General features: G+C 33.7%; 1 protein-coding gene across 4 annotated transcripts in view; it reads left to right on the top strand.

The window, feature by feature from the left end:
• Positions 1–19,471, top strand: part of ACSM3 (acyl-CoA synthetase medium chain family member 3) — a 37,042-nt gene that overhangs the window by 3,600 nt on the left and 13,971 nt on the right. For 2 of the 4 annotated variants that reach the window (XM_052001488.1, XM_052001498.1), the window contains exons 2-4: positions 10,235–10,480; positions 13,941–14,151; positions 16,292–16,499. In XM_052001488.1, the coding sequence (XP_051857448.1) occupies positions 10,286–10,480; positions 13,941–14,151; positions 16,292–16,499 (614 nt within the window). In that variant the 5' untranslated portion in view covers positions 10,235–10,285. Of the gene's footprint in view, positions 1–3,879; positions 3,959–6,573; positions 6,641–10,234; positions 10,481–13,940; positions 14,152–16,291; positions 16,500–19,471 lie in introns of those variants that run through there. The other 2 variants (XM_052001485.1, XM_052001496.1) reach the window with 2 other exon arrangements.

The following is a 19,471-nucleotide window of genomic DNA, read 5'->3' as shown; positions in this document are numbered from 1 at the left end:
ATCTGAACCCAGAAAGGTGAGCAGTGTTTCAATAGATTTGCATTTAGGAAGTGAGACTTTCTCAGTGAAAAGAATGTGAGCAAATAGATGAGAAAAGTATCAGAAATAGTTTAGAAGATAATGGTCCAGTTAACTAGGTTGTTTAATTTATAAATTATATAAGTGCCAATGTGCTAATAATTATATACATTATGTCTTACATAAAAATAGAAATTTTAAAAGGATGAGATTTTAAAATATAGTGATCTTTGGTCCTAGAATTATTAGGTGTTCTTAACTTGGGGTTTCTGATTTTTTTAAATATTTTAATAGCTAGCTGTTTCAGAATAATGGATTTCCCCTATAATTCTATGTATTTTATTTTATGCATTTGAAAACATTAACCTGAGGAGGAGTCCATAGTTTTCACCAGATAAGTTCACATAAGTGAACCATTATGCAAAAAAGGCTAAGAACGACTTCAAGAGACTTTTGGTGGTGTAGTGGTGATAAATACAGATTTGTGCTTTAGGAAAGTCACTTTGTCAGCAGTTTGGAGTGAGAAGAGACATTGGGAAAGATCAGTTAGGAGGCCATTACAATAGCCCAGGTAAAAGATGATGAGAATCTGAATTAGTAGTGGTCATGTGAACAAAGAGAAGAGGATGTATGTAAGAGTACTGTGGAAGTGGCAGTAACTAGATTAGGCAACTGACTGAATGAGACTGAGAAGATCTGGTTAAAGTCAAGTTTTTGAGTGAGTGGAGGAATTGTGGTAGCCTATATAAAAATGGAAGAGTTTGTGAGAGGGATAGATTTGGGGAAAGAGATAATAAGTTCTGCAAAACAGTGAAATCCATTCACTTCTGTGCAATTCACTGATCCCTCCTAAAATAAAAAAGAAGAGGTGGCACTCTTATTCACCACTGCCTTACATGCCTGCTCTGATGGACACCTGCTTTAGTCAGGATGTAATCTGGGTGTCAGGATATTGGTATGTTTGGGAGGGGAGTGAATCAATTGGAGATGCCCAAGTTAAGGTTATCATCACCCTAAAGAGCCTAGGGGAACAAGAGAAATGCTAGAAACTTACCCAGCCATGAGCGGCCAGCAGCAGAAGGGACTTAAATGAACAAATGTCAGGTTGCATTAGAAACCAGACCCACAATTGACTATGGTGAAGACTGGGATGATCAGTGATGTACTAGTAAATGTGTAACAACTAACTCTCAAAGGAGAAAAGTTTAATCTTTATTATTAATTTTTTTTTAAAGTCTAGACAATCAATAACAACAACAAAAAAAATCAAGCAAATGATTAGACTTGGCTTGATTGGACTTGCCTAGAATACTATCCCTCCTTACCTCCTGGATTTGTGGTACAAAGTATAAAATGCTGACACTGAATATTTAACAGTTATTTCACAAGCAGCCTGACTGTAGCACAATCTTGAAAGTGACCTTTCTTACCGTTCTCCAATTAATCAAGCCACCACCTCCACTTTGGATACTTCATCTTTGGAAACCACTACATTATATTTCAGAGAACAAGGTAAAGAATAATAGGATAAAAGATTGAACCTAAATTGTGGAAAACCTTAAATACCAGGCTAAGGAATTTGGGCTTTATTTAAAAGGCCATGAAAGGATTTAATTAGTGGAATGGTGTGGATCAGACCTCTAAATAAAGAGGATTAAGATGCTTGTGATATATAGAATTGGATTGTAGGAAGATACTGGAAGCCATGTAACCAGTTCATAGGTAATTGCAATAATATGAGCAAGAGGCCAGGACCTACATTAAAATAATGGCAATCAAAATGGAGAGGAGGAACTAATGCAAGATATATTGGCCAGGGTAGAATAAATAAGACTAAGTAACTGATAGGACTTGCCTTAAATGTACTCCCTTCTTTTCTCCATCTAAGAGAGCTTCATGTCTTCCATTAAGATGCTCAAGAAATTTTTCCTAACTGTACTCTCTTCCCAAATTAACTTGGGTATAGCTATTCTGTATTTTGTTTATTTTTAACTCTGTGTGGTATCTATTTTACCATGTTTTTATTGTTAAGTTGTTTCAGTCCTGTCCTGCTCTTCACGACCCCATATAGAGTTTTCTTTGCAAAGATACTGGAATTGTTTGCCATTTCCTTCTCCAGTAAATTAAAGCAAACAGAGGTTAAATAGTTTTCTCAAAGTCATACAGCTAGTAAATCCCACCTCAGGTCTTCCTTACCTAGGCCTAGTTTGCTATCCCCTGAACTACCCAATTGACTGATTCGGAGAGAAGAGTTGGAGTTGGCTATGAGACTACAAAGGTGGGGACCAGTGTGTATGTGAAGAGTTGGTTTTGGACCAACTTGTAAAGGGCATTAAATGTCAAATGAGAGTTAACAGTTGATCCTAGATGTAATAAGTCTATAAGTGTAGTGGCATGGTCTCAGGCCTATGCTTTAGAATAGTCACTTTGGAATGGTAAGAAATCCGAGTCAGGGAGAGTAATTAGGAAGCTATGTCAATAGCTCAGTGAAGAAGGAATGCAGGCCTGAATTAGTGTGGCAGTGAGGCAGCAGAAGAAAGGGGATATTAGTGACAATATTTGGCAGCTACTTGTAGGGTGATAGTGAAGAGCAGAAGATAACTAAGATTTTAAACCTAGGTAGGAAGGTGGTGACACCTTAAACCTAAATAAATATAAATAGAATCTGCCTGCCTCAAATCTCTCCTTCATCCAATCTACTCCAAAGCACAGTCCAACCACCTGTTGCCTCCAGGATCAAATATAAAATCTTTTTTGGCTTTCAAAGGTCTTCATAAAACTGACCACCCCACTTTCAGTCTTCTTATATTTCCCACCTCTTCAATTCAATGACACTGGCTGTTCCATTAAAAAAAAAAATCAATTCTTATTTCCAGACATTTTTACTGTCTATCCCCTTGGACCGACTGGATTGTTCTTCCTCTTTATTTCTATCTTCTACATTCCTTGTTTTCCTTCAAATTCCAACTAAAATCTACTTTTTTACAGGAAGCCTTTACTAACCCCTCTTAATTCTAGTACCTTCTCTCTGGCAATTATTTCTATTTATCCTGTGTATAGCTTGTTTGTACATTTGTTTGCTTCTTGTCTCCCCCAGGAGATTATGATCTATCTCTTTGAGGACAGTGACTGTCTTTTGCTTCATTTTGTATTCCAGTTTTTAGCAGAATGCCTGGCATATAGTAGGCACTTAATAAATGCTTATTGACTGTATGAAGTTGAGAAGAGAAGTGAGCTTATTGGGGAGGGCAAGAAAATTAGGTCTATTTTAGACATATTGAATCTGAATCACCTATAGAAGCTGAATATGGAAACCCTCACCCAAAAACTCTCTTGGGTGGGCTGATTCTGTTGGATTTCTTGAGTTCGGGAATTTTGAGCTGCAGTGAGGCAAAACCAATTATGTGTCCACACTCCAGCACCAATATTGAGAGCTTCTTGGGACCCAAGTAGGAAAAGGAGCAGGTCAAAACTCCCATGCTGATAAGTAGTGGGATCAGGCCCACAGTGGCCACTGCTTTTTCCACCCAGATGAGATATGGAGATTCAGTTTCAAAATATAAAACCAAAATGGATGCCTCCAGGAGAGTGAGTTTGAAATATTGGTAAGTGGTTGGAAATGTGGCAACTTGCAGCTGGGAGAGAGATTGGGACTAGATATATAGATAGAGAATGGGACATGAGACTGAACTCAGGTACACCCACATAAAGGGAGCTGAATATATATGATAGTCTAGCAGGGAGAATGAGGAAGAAGAGGTAATATAGACGGGAGGATCATTGGAGAGCAATGTCATAAAAACTCAAGAGAGGGAGAATGTCTGGGAGGAGAGAATCAACCATGTCACATTCTGCAAAAAGGTCAAGAAGATTGAAGATTGAGAAAAGGCTACCCAACTTGGCCAGCAAGAGATCAGGAGTACTTTTGAAGAATTTTCAGGTGAGTGGTGAGTTTGGAAGCTAGACTACAAAATGGTTGAAAAGTGAATGAGAGGAGAAGAAATGAAGACATTGAGGATAAATAGCTTTTCCCTTGAGTTTTTACTAGTCCTTCTATTCACTCTAATTTCTAGCAAGTTGGTTTGTTTGACTTTTCCTAGATTATCTTATCCTGCCTTTTCATGTAACTCAGTTTTTCTTCCATAGAGATGATGGCTAAGGTCTCCTTCAATTCAAAATGCCATAATCATGTGGGAACATTTTTCCAAGTCTGTGAACATTTGACATTGTTAACTCATGTTTTGACACTATCACTCTGAGCTGTTGCTATTAAACTGTGTCACTTACAGAGCAAAATTCCGTGAAAAGTAAATCTGTCATAGGGAGTCAAGGGAGTTGCTGTACTATCAACATGACATTTTTATAACATAATCTTACTTCAAAGATGATCCCAAAGAAGAAGATTGAGTAGCATTATCATAAGCTCCAATTAGTGGCACAGCAGATAGAACACCAGCTCTGAAGTTAGAAGGACCTAAATTTAAATCCTACCTGAAGACACTAGCTGTATGAGCCTGAGCAAGTTATTTAATCCTGATTGCTTTAGTTTCCTCATCTGTAAAATAAACTGAAGTACCCAGATGAGAGAAAATACAGGACAGACAAAATAATGTAAATTTAAGAGCATTTATTGCTAGCTAGCAACTGTACCCCACCAGAATAGGGGATTTCAGAGGCATATATTTATAGAAAGAAACATAAAAGTTCTCTAATACATTTGTCATACTAAAGGAATTTCATCCTAGACAGGAGGCAAAGGTTATCACACTAAGTATGCCATTCCCAGACAGGCAATAAGATTGTATTTCTTTATGCTTATCAAGTTGTCAAGGTTTTAGATTTTTTTAGGGCAGCACATCTATGGGTGTAAAAATGCCATCTACATTAGGGTGTGAAGAGCTAGTAACAAACTTCTAACTACAGAGTTTCAAGATTATGTTTCTCACGGTCCAGAGGGGTGTCATTCCACTTCAGAAGGAAATGGCAATACACTTCAGTATTTTCAAGACAAAATAAATGGGGTCCTGAAGAATCAAACATGAAAACAACCAGTTATACAGAATGCATATTTACAGGCACCAGTCAGGTGGTGTGGAACTGTGTCACATAAAAGGAGATGAGGTAACTGAGCTGTATTTCTCTGAGCATAATTGGTTTATTAACAGGGATATCTATAACTTAACAAAGGGTCAGATTGATCCCCTCAGGAAGGCCCCATTAGAAGGGAAGCAGGAAGAGAGAAGCTTGGATCTTATGATTGGCTACAGCTAGGAAAGTAGATTGACTTTCTGGTGAGGCTGCTCACAGCCCTCTAAATCAATCAGGGAATATTCATTGTTTTATTGGCCTTGCTGGCCTCATGTAATCTTGGCTACAAAATCAGAATGACCCAGGTAGTGGTCTCATTGGGGGAGCTCAAATCACCCGTAATGATACAGAGATGGACTAGGACAGATGAACTGAGAGTGGTAAGGAACTCCTGCTTAAGCAAATGGGCATTTACTGACAACAAACAAGTCCCAGGTTAAACTGGTTCGCCAACATATCCGAGGGGCTAGTTGCAATATTTATAGCAGCACTCCCTTTCAAACACATGTTGGCACCAATTCTGCCTGGGAGAGAATGTGTTCTTGAGCAAGGTGAGTTCAGGCAAATGCTAAAAATTATAAAAACAAATCAGCATAAAATTCATCACATTGTAAAGTCAATACAGTAAAAAAAATAATCAGATGTAATATTAATTTCTACCTTTTCAAAAAACAAAAGGCTTGGAGTTATGAAGACCCAAATTTGGATTCTACTTTAGATGTTCCCTAGCTGAGTGATGCTGGGCAAGTCACTTAACTTGTTTACCTCAGTTTCTTCATCTACTAAATGAAGATTATTAACAGCATTTGCCTCCTTTATTGTTATTAGGATCAAATTAGTTAATTTAGAAATTAGAAATTAAGGAAGCCTTTTGCAAACCTAAAGTGCTACAAAAATAAATGCTAGTTAATATTATTATCATCATTTTACCTTTGGAGAACCTAGAGCTCATTAATTTATCACAGCACTCAGAAAATCAATAAAGGAAACAATGAGAATTTTGTTCTTCTGTCACAAACTTTGTTTTTGCCATACAGTTGTAGATCAGGACAGGAAGGACCTCATAAGCTATCTAGTTGCAACTGCTTCATTTTATAGATGAGGAAATAGGCTGTAGGAGTTTCAATGCCGTGGTACTTGTATCGAGGTACAGATGGTAAAGTTTTAGAGATATGATTTGAATTCAGGTCTTCTAATTCCAAAATTGTTCTCTTTCTATTCTACCGTACTATTTTTATGATATATAAGCATCTGTTATAGTGAGAAATGAAATAACTTGTTAATTAGCTGAATTTGTTATGTAGCAAGTTGCATGGTTATTTTTGACATTGTATAAGTGCCAGTTTCAATGTAGTACAGAGTGGTTGTGTGAAATTTATTGTTGTTCAGTTGTGTCCAACTCATCATGACTCCATTTGGGGTTTTCTTGGCAAAGTGTTTGTGATGATTTGTTATTTCCTTCTCTAGCTCATTTTACAGATGAAAAAATTGAGGCAAACAGAAGTTAAGTGATTTGCCCAGGATCAAACAGCTAGTAAGTGTCTGAGACCAAAGTAGGTCTTTCTAACTCAAGGCCAGGTGCTCTACCCATGGTGCCACTTAGCTGTCCATGATTGTATGAAAACTGCTTTATAAATCTTAACATCCTATGTAAGCATGAACTGATATTGTTTATCAGCATCTTTGTCACAGAGTTAAGAGAATCAAATGAAACAACATACACAAAACACTGCAAATCTTAAAACACTATATAGATTCTTGTGGTTATATTTTTATGATTAGTCATTAGTTTTATCAATCTAGTCCTGCATTTAGGGCACTCAAAATTCCAATTTTTAAGGTTACATTTTAAAATTAAGGAAAATAAGAGATAAGCAATTTTTTTGGCTTTTCAAAATAGTATTTTTGGTTTTATACATATAAAACCAAGGCAGACAAGATTAAAAGGGAAGCAATAAACTGGGGGGGAGGGGAATTTTACATTCAAGGGTTCTGATAAAGGCCTCATTTCTAAAATATATAGAGAATTGACTCAAATTTATGAGAATTCAAGACATTCTCCAAATGATAAATGGTCAAAGGATATGAACAAGCAATTTTCAGATGTTGAAATTAAAACCATTTCTAGTCATATGAAAAGGTGCTCTGATTAATTATTGATCAGAGAAATGCAAATTAAGATAACTCTGAGGCAAGACATCTCTCAAATTGTCTAAAATGATAGGAAAAGATAATGACAAATGTTGGAGGGGATGTGGTAAAACTGGGACACTAATACATTGTTGGTGGAGTTGTAAAGTGATTCAGTCATTCTGAAGAGCAATTTGGAACTATGCCAAAAGGACATTCAAACTGTACATACCATTTGATCCAGCAGCATTGCTACTGTGCTTGTATTCTAAAGAGATCATAAAGGAGGGAAAGGGACTCAGATGTGCAAAAATGTTTGTAGTAGCCCTTTTTGTAGTGGCAAGAAACTGGAAACTGAGTAGATGCCTATCATTTGGAGAATGGATAAATAAGTTGTGGTACATGAATGCTATGGAATATTATTGGTCTGTAAGAAATGACCAGCAGAATGATTTCAGAGAGGCTTGGAGAGATATATATGAACTGATGCTAAGTGAAATGAGCAGAACCAGGAGATCATTGTAACATCAGTCTTTCAACAGCAAGATTATACAATGATATAATGGACATAGTCCTTTTCAACAAGGAGATGATTGAAGCCAGTTCCAATGATCTTGTGATGAAGAGAACCATCTATATCCAGAGAGAGAACTGTGGGAACTGAGTGTGGATCACAACATAGTATTTTCACTCTTTTTGTTGTTTGCTTGCATTTTGTTTTCATTCTCATTTTTTCTCCCTTTTGATTTGATTTTTCTTGTGCAGCATGATAATTATAGAAATATGTATAGAAGAATTACACATGTAACATATATTGGATTACTTGCTGACTAAGGGAAGGAGTGGGAGGAAGGGAGAGAAAAAAATTAGGACACAGGGTTTTGTAGGGTTGAATTTCAAAAATTATCTGTGTATATATTTTGAAAATAAAAGGCTACAATTAAAAAATATATAAATAAATTTATTTCAAATTCAAATAAATTTGATTTAAAAATTTTTTAAAGTAAAATACTATTTTCCAATTACATGTAAAGATAATTTTAAACATTATTTTAAAACAATTTTGAGTTCTAAATTTTCTCCTTCCTTCCTTTCCCTTCTCTTTCCTTTCCGTCAGATGGTAAGCAATATATTTATGTGCAATCATGTAAAACATTTCCATATTAATCATAATGTGAAAGAAGAAACAAACCAAAAGATTAAAAAAATGAAAAAATATAGTGAAAATAGTATGATTCTATCTGCAAAAAAAAAAAAAAAAAAAAAACCTGTTTTATCAGTTATTTTCCATCATGAATCCTTTGGAATTATTTTGAATCATTTTATTGATGAGGAGAACTAAGTCATTCAACATTGATTGTCCCAGTGTTGCTGATACTATGCATATAATATTCTGGTTCTACTCAGTTCACTTTGCATCACTTCATTTAAGTTTTTCCAGATTTTTATGAAATTCATCTACTCATCATTTCTTATAGCGCAATAGTATTTCATTGCAATTATAGACTACAATTTGTTCCGCCATCCCCCAATTGATAGGCATACCTTCAATTTCCAATTCTTTATCACAACAAAAAGAGTTGCTATAAATATTTTAGTACATTGTAGGTGCCTTTCTCTTTTTTATGATCTCTTTGGCATTGGAGAGTTTGTTTTTTTTTTTTAAATAGTATTTTATTTTTCCAAATGCATGCTTAGATAGTTTTCAAAATTAACCTTTGTAAAACCTTATGTTTCAATTTTTTCCCTCTTCTCTCTTCTCCCCCCTCCTCAAGATAGCAAGCAATCCAATATAAGTTAAACATGTGAGATTTTTCTGAACATATTTCTATATTTGTCATGCTGCACAAGAAAAAGGGGGAAAAAACACCAGAAAGAAAAGAAACAAGCACCAAAAAATAACAAAAAAAGTGAAAATACTATGCTTTGATCTACATTCAGTCTTCATACTTCTTTCTCGGGATGCAGATGACACTTTCCATCCCAAGTCTATTGAAGTTTCCTTAAATCATCTCATTGTTGAAAAGAACTAAGTCCATCACAATCATCATCAGACAATCTCATTGTTATTGTGTCTCTTGGTTCTCACTTCATTTTACATCAGTTCTTTTAAGTTTTTCCAAGTTTTTTTGAAATTCACCTGCTCATCATTGCTTATAGCACAATAGTATCCATCACAATTGTATACCACAATTTGTTCAGCTTTCCCCCAATTGATAAGCATCCCTCCAATTTCCATTTCTTTGTCACAACAAAAAGAGCTACTATAAATATTTTTGTACTTGTAGAAATCTTTCTCTTTTTTATGATCTTTTTGGGATACAGACCTGAGAGTGGTATTGTTGATGCAGAGGATAGTTATAAATAATTTCTACTCTGCTCCTGAACCATTAAGAATATAATCCTCCTTTGGGGATTTTCCTGTTAAATTGTTAAGAGTTTAAGTACAATTTTAATAGCTCTATCATTATTACCTCTCAGGTAAAATCAGTCAAAGATGAACATGTCCAAGCATGGCCCGGAAAGTAGTGTAGGTTACTAATCTGAAAATGAAAACCTTGAAACATATTCTTACTATGTTGCTTATGAACTATAAAATTTTTATCATCATTTGCAGGCCACTTATAAATACTTAATAGCAATCATAATTATATGTTTGGCTGTTTTCAGTTCCTTTATTTGTAGGTTATCTATTGTTGAAAGTTTTTATTAACGTTGGTAAACTGTTTTTAAAATCCACATAGGAAAACTATCCTGATTATATAATAGCTAGTCTCAGGCCTTTCTTCATATTGAGGTAAAATCTATGGTAGAATGTTGTTGACTTATTGCAGTGTATCTGACTTTCTGTGACCCCATTTGAGGTTTTCTTAACAAAGATACTGGAGTGGTTTGCCATTTCTTTTTCCAGCTATTTGTCAGATCAGAAGGAGTTGCTTCTGATGACATCAGGACAAGGATTGCATTTGAATGTGGATTGCATTGTCTGTCTTTTCAGACACATCCTGAATACGAAATCATCCAATTAAATTGATACCATCTCATCGCCATGAACATTTTACTTAGAATACAGTGCTCCAGGATCCCCAAAGTGTCCATGAGATCATTCCACAAAGATTATGGAGTATCAACCCCTCAGAACTTTTCTGATTATGAATCCATTAAACGAGATTGCAAAATAGAGGTACCAGAGTATTTCAACTTTGCCAAAGATGTAATGGATCATTGGGCCAAGATGGAGAAGGTATGGCCTCCCTGCCTTGGAGGATGTGAATAATTGTGGCAAAAAAAATTATTTGTGGTTCTTTTGGGAATTCCATAAATCTTCAGGCCTGATGTTGTTTCAGGTTAAAATAGATACCAATTAGCTAAGCAATTTGAATGCTAAGTAGTAACCATCTGTGTAAGTATGTATTGATTTTCTTATGCACACAACCAGAATATGTTATTGGGAAATACAAGGAAAATAAGGAAAGTATAAGGCATGCTTTATGCCTTCAATAAATTAATAATCCAGTTGAAAAAACAAGGCTAAGGCATGTAAAAAACAATATGAGAAGAAGAGAAGACTTGACCAAATATTAAGTGGTATAGCATGATAGAATCTCATAGAAGGATCAAGAGTTCAGAATAGTCCAGAAAGACTTCATAGAATAGGTAGCATTAACGCTTTGTCTTGTAATTAGGAAAAACCTGGATTTGAGTCCTACCTTGAAAACTTAATATTTGTATGGCTGTTAGCAAATCACCCAGTATCTCCAAATCTCAGTTTCTTTAACTATAAAATAAGTTAAATAGTAAGAGTGCCTACCTTATTAGATTAATCGAATCACATGAAATAATTTATATAAAGTGCTTTGCAAAATTTAAAAAGCAACATAAATATCAAGCATTATTACTAGAAAAACTCCATTACATAATGGATAGAAAGCTTGCCTCAAACTTAGGATGATCTGGGTTCAATTTCACCTTTTAAAACATATTGGCAGCATATCCCTAGACAGGTTACTTAACCTCTGAATGTTCTAGGCAATTCTCAAATACTATATATTTCAGAACATTTACATATAAAATAATTAATCATAGTTCTAGACTCTTCCCTGCCAAAAAAAAGTTTAAATCAATTGTATATATAGGAAATAATACTGTATATTAAATCCCAAAGCTGTACTTTATTCTTTGTCTTTCAAACAGATAACTGAACAGAGCTATTTCTACTCATTTTGTACTGCTTTTGTTGTTCAGTTATTTTTCAGTCATGCCTGACTCTTCCTGACCTCTTTTGGAGTTTTCTTGGCAAAGGTACTAGAGTGGTTTGCTATTTCTTTCTCCAGCTCATTTTACAAATAAGGCAAATAGGGTGAAATGACTTGCTCAGGGTCACACAGCTAATAAATGTCTGAGGCTGGATTTTAATTCAGGAAGATAAGTCTTCTTGATTCTATCCACTCTACCCCCTAGCTGCCATCAAGTCACAATTATTTTTGTAGTCTCTCAGCTATTCCCACTTCAAATATCCTAACCACCTGTAAAATACAAATTCCCAAATCACCAACTCTAACAAAAGAAATTCTCCAAAGATTCAAGGGAAGGAAAAAATGGGAAAGTCAAATTCACTGAGGATGGGTTCTGTTTCATCTCTCAGTTGGGAATGAATCCTCTGCATTAAATTTCTTTACAACAAAACAATTTGTTTTTTTTTTTTTTTTCATAGAAAAATAGCTTGGCATAGTGAGCCTCAAAGCCAGGAAGACCTGGATTTGAGTACTGTCTCTGACACATATGGGATTGTGACCCTGGTCATTACTTAATTTCTTAGCACTCTGGATAACTCTCTCCTACTCCAAGCTTCAGACAAGATGTTGACCTGTATTGATAGTGGGAGTCTCCTGTATGAATGAAATCACTAGTCCAATCCCTAAACGCTGCAGAGTTCTTTATGGCCGCTAGTTATTCAATACAGGGGAAATATACCTGTGAGGGGCAGGCAGGTATTAATTCAGGTTTATTGCTGAAATGAAATGACTCAGAGGTCATTCATTAATTGGCCAAATTAAGTTTATTTAGCCATAGAATTGAAAGGATATTAAATAGGGATAATTCAGTGTTTAGCCAGCCTCTCCTAGTCTTTATATAGAAATTCATCAAATCTCCAGGGCAGAATATGGAGACTCTTGTGGTCTTAGAACATCTGCCAAGTTTGAATGATTCTCACTCATATGGATGGATATATTATGCCTTTAGGTGAGCTGGAAGTTACAGCAATATAATCAGTGTACCAGGATCAGAAACAAGGGCTTAACAACAACTCAGGCCCTAAACTACTCAAATCTCAAAGTTAGCTTTGTTGCCTTTCACCGAAAAATCTAACCTATAATATGAGAGATGGGGGGGAGGGGAGGGGATTGTGGAAGGAATCCTGGTAGTGGTCTTATCACAATGCCATTATAACAAATACTCTTTTTTTTAAAAAGACAATTGTAGAAGATTCATATTCCTTCCATTGCACATATATGTGTTATATACAAATTAGTAACATGTTACTATTTAAATTTAATTCATTTTCTGATTTATTGTTCCAGAAGATACTTAGCATATTGAAACAAGTTGGAAAGTATAACCTAAAGCATTTAAATATGGAATTGAAAATAATGCCCATTTTAATCAGGAAAATTCAAATGAATGTTTAAATAGTTTAACAAACTAGTAACAAGTAAAAAGACAAATGATTAATGCAGTTTATTATGCATGTACACAAATAGAGGATTCCCTCTCCCCTTTGATAACTTTTCCCATAAAGGAGCAAAATTTTTTAAAAGTTCTGACAAATATCTTAAAGAAATAGTAGTCTTCTTACTATTTAAGATTGGTTACATGAACTAATAACTATGACTTATAAAATTGCTGATTCAAATATAAAAAAAATTTGAGGAGTAGATGTGTGGAGAATGAGTGCTAATAAAGAGAAAAACTATTTACTATTTTCATGGTCCTGAAAATGACCCATAAAAACATTACTAGAATAAACTGACTATTCTATCATAAGGGGCTTTGAGAAGTCTGGTTTTATGAAAAAGAAGAAAAGAATTATAATGAGTCTTTTTCCTTTTTAGTCTCATTGGATTAGAAACATTCATTTTTAAACACATATCTTTGTGCCCAATTTATTATCTTCAAATTGAGTATATACACTGCCTTATATAATTAGCTTCACAGTAAGCATTTTTAATGCAGTATGTAGAGGAAAACAGAGGGAGAGAAGTTCATTCATCAGGGAGTCTTAATCAATTAAGTTCAACAGAAATAATGCCCTTTAAGAGGAGCAGGATAAATATATGGTGAGAAGACATTGAAGGCTTCTGTACGCCAAAGGTGTAAGCTGCTTTGGCTACATGTGTTTCCTATGTATGCCTCTTCACTGGAGAATTTTATGAACAAAAGTGAAAAAGATCAACTAGACAATCTTGATGAGGACTTGAAAGCACTGAAAAAGTCATGATATTTTTATGAATTTTGAAATGATTTTGATGAAATAAATCATCAAATTTAATTTTTATTGATGCTTAGTGTTAAATTGTATCAAAGCATTTAATTTAAATACATATGTTCATATGGGTATATATATATATATATATATATGTATACACACACACACACACACACACACTCTCACATATTTCTGTATGATTTTTTATATCTACCAGATTGGAAAGAGACCATCAAATCCAGCCTTCTGGTGGGTAAATGATAACGGAGAAGAAGTAAAGTGGAACTTTCAGGAGTTGGGATCTTTGTCTAAAAAATTAGCCAATGTCCTTACTGAATCCTGTGGTCTGAAAAAGGGAGACAGAGTAATTGTGATTTTACCTGCAATTCCAGAATGGTGGCTAATAAATGTGGCATGTCTACGGACAGGTTGGTAATGCATATATATAGTGCCTAACTTTTATGATTCATAAATTCTAAATTAATGCATATTTTATTTTTTAAAATTAAGTACACTATCAATCAGTAGGATACATACTATATTAAGTGTACCAATTATTCAATCATTTTTTTTAGTTGTATTCGCCTTTTTGTGACCTCATTTAAAATTTTCTTGGTAGAGATACTAGTTTGCCCTTTCCCTCCCCAGCTCGTTTTACAGATAAGAAAACTAAGGCAAACAGGGTTAAGTGTCTTGCCCAGAGTCACACAGCTAGTAAAGATCTGAAGTCAGTTGTGAATTCGGAAAACTAAGTCTTTCTGACTCTAGGTCAGGCACCTCTATCCACTATATCTACCTACCTGCCTAAAAATAGAGAATAACTACTAGCAAATTACTATTTACATTTCTGTTATCAGTTGTAACCTTTTGCTTATTTGACTAGAATTGCTACCTTTCAATAGCATATAATATGCTCAAATTTTGCACATATATGTATATATACATATATATGTGTGCACACATGTTTAATACCTTATATTTGAATAGCAATTCTTATTAAGGTCATCTTAAGCTAATACATTTGTCCTTAATAATAGAAAAACAACTGAGACTGATGAAGAAAGAAGACTGGACTAGCTTTGAGATTGGTCCTTAGTTTTCCTATATTCAATGAAAGAATGAGGCTAAGCTATTTTTAATTTAATTTTTAATCAGCTCTAATGGTCTATGATTCATTAATTAGTTTCTTGCTAACTATTGTCTACACATAGGTATTGACTAAGATTATCTTTAGGGGTAACATGAAATATCTATAGGGACTTGTGCCTTTTTATATAAAATACATTAGGAAAGCCTTCAAATGATTGGGAATACATATATTAAATTAATATGAAATTAAATATAGGTCAAGATCAAGTATTGATCCACAGGGAGATCTTTGTATTAGTATTTAAACTTCTAAAGTCCCTTCTTTGTTTTAGGTCAAATTCCATTACAATAAGAGTCTCTGTATAATACAACATCCACAAATCATAACCATATTAGTTTTTTTATTTTAAGCAATATGTATCAGTCTTAAAACTTATTTTCATTTCAAATTCATTTAATAAATAATTACTAAGCATCAGTGCTTCAAAGGCACCTTCACAATCTGTTAGAGCAGAAAAATAGAAGCCAGGTCTCTTGACTAACTATATAGTGCTCTCACCTCTAGATCACAGAGCTTTGTCAAAGCTCCTCATAGAAAGTCACAATGAGGCTTAAAGATCATGTAATGTTTTATGTGTCAAGGATGCCTTTGGCAGTCTGGTGAGGCTGATGGATCTTGTCTCAGAAGAAAGTTTGAAGTAATTGGAAGAAATACTAAATTTCAGTTTTAGGTTAATAAAATAGATGTAAAATTTTTTTCCCATTCAAATTCATGGACCCCCTGAAATCTATCCATGAGTCGCTTAAGGGTCTCTGGGTTCTTTCCCCCAGGTTAAGATTCCTGATTTTGGCTAACCATCCTTATTTTCGAGATGAGAAAACCATATAAAGTGACTTGACCGAGATCACCCTAGTGAGCTGTATGATAGAGCTAGGAATATAATCCAAATCTTTGGATTTGCAGTATAGCTCTCTTTTCTGTATACCACCCTATTTCCATTCTTTTGATGAATCTTCATGGCCATTCACAAACTCACTGGAATTAACATGTATATATAATCCTAAAACAGAGAAGTATCTATTTTGTGGTGTCTCAATCATTCAACTTTTTGCGTTAAATAATTCATATTTAACAAGATATCTTTAGTTATTATAATCTGGTAGGACTTGAACTTTATAATTAAAATCAAAACCCCCAATACAAGTAATATCCTGCAAATAGAGATTCCTTTCTCACCAAACACTCTTCTCTGGATCTCTTTTCTTCAGTTATAAAGTGAGGGTCTAGATAATCAATAGGTCCCTGTTTCAGCTTTAAATCCTGTGATCATATGATGACAAAAAGGTCTGTCTTTGGAAACCCATGTGATGCAACAGAATTTAATTTTTTTAAAATCCCAGTTAATAAAGGGGGTATGTAATATATATTATACTCATGGATATGAAAAGATAAAAATTAAACATTTCCCTTTTCTTTAGGCACTGTCTTAATTCCTGGAACCATGCAGCTGACTGAAAATGACCTGTTGTATAGGCTTCAAACTTCTTCAGCAAAGTGCATTATTACCAATGATACTTTGGCTATAACAGTGGATGCCATTGCCCATAAATGTAGAAATCTGAAGTCCAAGTTAATTGTTTCTGAGAAGCCTAAGGAGGGGTGGGGAAACCTCAGAGAACTGATGAAGTAAGTATCCATGGCTTTTAACAAAACTATTGCACAATTTAAGCAAAATCCCCAAAATAATGCATCAAGATCCAAAAGGAAGACAGTTCTTGTCACAGCAGATAGTAAGAGAGTCCTCTGGTGGTGAGAGCATGGAAATGCCAAATCATGCTTTTAATTTACAGAGGAGGACACTGTTCAAGACCAGACTTTGCTTGTTGACCTAGTTGTTATAGAAGAGCTTCTTAACTTTTTTGATATCATGGACTTCTTTGGCAGTTTGGTAAAACTTATGGACTTTTTGTCAGAAAAAAATATTTTTAAATATATAAAATAAAATATCAAACCCCCCAACTCTAACCCTAATTCCATTTGTTTCTAACCTTAATTCTAATTCTGTCTCTAACCTAACTTTAAATCTGAAGTCCCTTCCACTCTACACCTAAGACACTATGATCCTTTTAATTGTTCCAGTTAGTTTCTATGCTGATTCTCTGGGATTTACTAAATATCATGGAAAATAGATGTACTTTCTTTTTTCTATTTTTTTTGCCATGTTTATGCCTTTACGCAGATCCTTTTAGAATTATGTCAAATGATAGTGAGAAAAAGGGATTACTTTTTTTTTATTCCTATATGTGTAATAGGCAAATTTCTAGTGTTATCTCATTGCAAATAATGCCTGCTATGCCCATGCTTTTTAAGGTTTTAACATACATGGGTATTGTCCTTTGTCAAAAGCTATTTCTAAATCTGTTGACACAATCCTGACTTCTGAGTATCTTTTATTTTTTTAATATAACTAATTATATTGATGGTTTTCCTACTTGTGATTCATCCTTACATCCCTGATATAAATTCTTTTTATAAGGAATAATTTTTGTATATTTTTTCTTAGCTTTTTTGCTAGTCTTTTAAAAATTATATTAGAATTCCTTAGTGACACTGGCTCATAGTTGGGGTTTTGTTTCTTAATTTATTCCTCCTTGGTTTAAATATTAAGCCATAGTACTTGTCTTTCAAAAATTTAATAGTGTGTTTTTGATAATAATTTGCGGAGCATAGGAATTAATTGCTCCTTAAATTATGGTTTGTTATCTCATTATTTTTCTTTTACATGTTTATAAAATTTTTATGATTTTCTTTGACCAACTTATAATTGTATCTATTTATGTCTGTTTTCTTTGTATACTCTGACCTTTTTATTGCATTATAATCTGTAGAGGATATGTTTAGTATTTTTGCTTTTTCATACATATATTGGAAGTTACATATAGAAGGTTTGTGGCTTCTTCTGACTGGAACATTCAAATATACAGGATCACTTTTAAAAAATAGCGAAAACTTACACATGAAGCAGAAATACTAAACTGTTTAGTTCTATAGTTTCCTTTTATCTATAAGATCATCTCATTTTGAGAAATATTAACTGTCTCCCACAATTATTTTTCTTATTACGAGCCTTTTTGCATATCAATTAACTTTTATGCATTTAGATGCTATACTACTTAGTATATACAGCTATGTCTTGATTAGTGTGAATAATGGATCCTGTGAAGTAGTCATATTATTCAAATTTGCACTACATATTTCCATTGGACTAGAATTAATGACCATATTTTACATAATTCTGATTTCAAAAAGTAAAAATTTGAATACATGTATTCACTTCATAGGATTCATTATTCTCACTAATTTAGACAACAGTATATTTAGTTTTGATATCATTTCATTGTTTATGATCTTTGAGCATAATGTAATTTACTATAACTCTCTAGAAGTAAATTTTTATTTTTGCTCCTTCTAATACTATGAATGTAACTTCTGGGTGTTGTTTTTTTGTTGTTTGTTGTTTTTTTTTTTTTTGTAATCATGTGCTGCATAGTAAATTTCATTTCAGTCTTATTTTCATGCTATATGTATATATTTTTTCATATGTATTTCTTGTATGTAGCAAATTTGAAGGATTTATTTTCTTATCCATCTTTTTGTTCATTTGTATTAAGCTATTCATATTTAAGGGCATGATAGACTTGTATTTTTCCCCATTTGTTTCTTTTGAATTGATTTTATCCGGCTTCTCTTTTAAATCAATGCCTTGCTCCTATGATTAGTTTTGCTTACATTATTGTGATGCTAATCTATTACCATAGGTTCATTCCCATACCCAGACTTCTTATCCTAAGTTTCCTGAAATTACTTAAGTTATTAATTTCCCCTTTCAGTTATTTATTTATATTCCTCACCTCTTTTGACCCTTCTCTATTCTCTCTCTATTAGGCATGGCTTTTGAAATCTTTTCTATATTAACTTCTTAGTTTAGGATTGTTGTTTTTTTCAGTGTCCCTTTTATATTTTCTTCTTATTTCTATTCCTTTTTAGTATATTCTGAATTTGATTATCCAAAGCATTGACAATACTCTAAATTGTTCTTTTTTAATTCTGTATCCCCTTGAGGATGTAGTTTTTTGGAGTACTAAAGCTACACACCTTTATCCTATTTCTGTGGTTTTGCATTTGTAGATCTTAACCATTCTTCCTTTTTTCCTACTGTGTGGCACTGTTAGAGTATCACTCCATGAAGAAAGCAGTGTCAAGTGAATTAGTGTCATGTAGTGGGAGTCACCCTGTGTCCTGTTCCTACCCTTGTCCTCATTATCATTCACTATTGCTAAGGCCAGATTATCCCTTTGATTCTATCAAAGTCAATAAATATATTTTTTCTAGGATTTTCTTTTAATTTTCTTTTTGACAAATTACATTCTACTTCTGTATTTTTGTTTCAAATCTGGCATTTTCTTTTTCAAATCTTCATGCTTCTTTGGAAAGATTATTAATTATAGCTTTAATTTTTTTTCTTCCCTGCTAGCCGTTTTTGAATTCTGTGTTGAAAAAACTGATTTCTGACCTGACTTCAACTGTAATAACTTTTAAAAATTATTATTAAATGCTATTTCCCTGTTGAATCATTCTGAAATTTCTTACTATTCTTC

This window comes from Antechinus flavipes, chromosome 1 (genome assembly GCF_016432865.1).
Source record: "Antechinus flavipes isolate AdamAnt ecotype Samford, QLD, Australia chromosome 1, AdamAnt_v2, whole genome shotgun sequence".
Taxonomy (NCBI): domain Eukaryota; kingdom Metazoa; phylum Chordata; class Mammalia; order Dasyuromorphia; family Dasyuridae; genus Antechinus; species Antechinus flavipes.
This window is presented reverse-complemented; position numbering and strand designations above follow the sequence as displayed.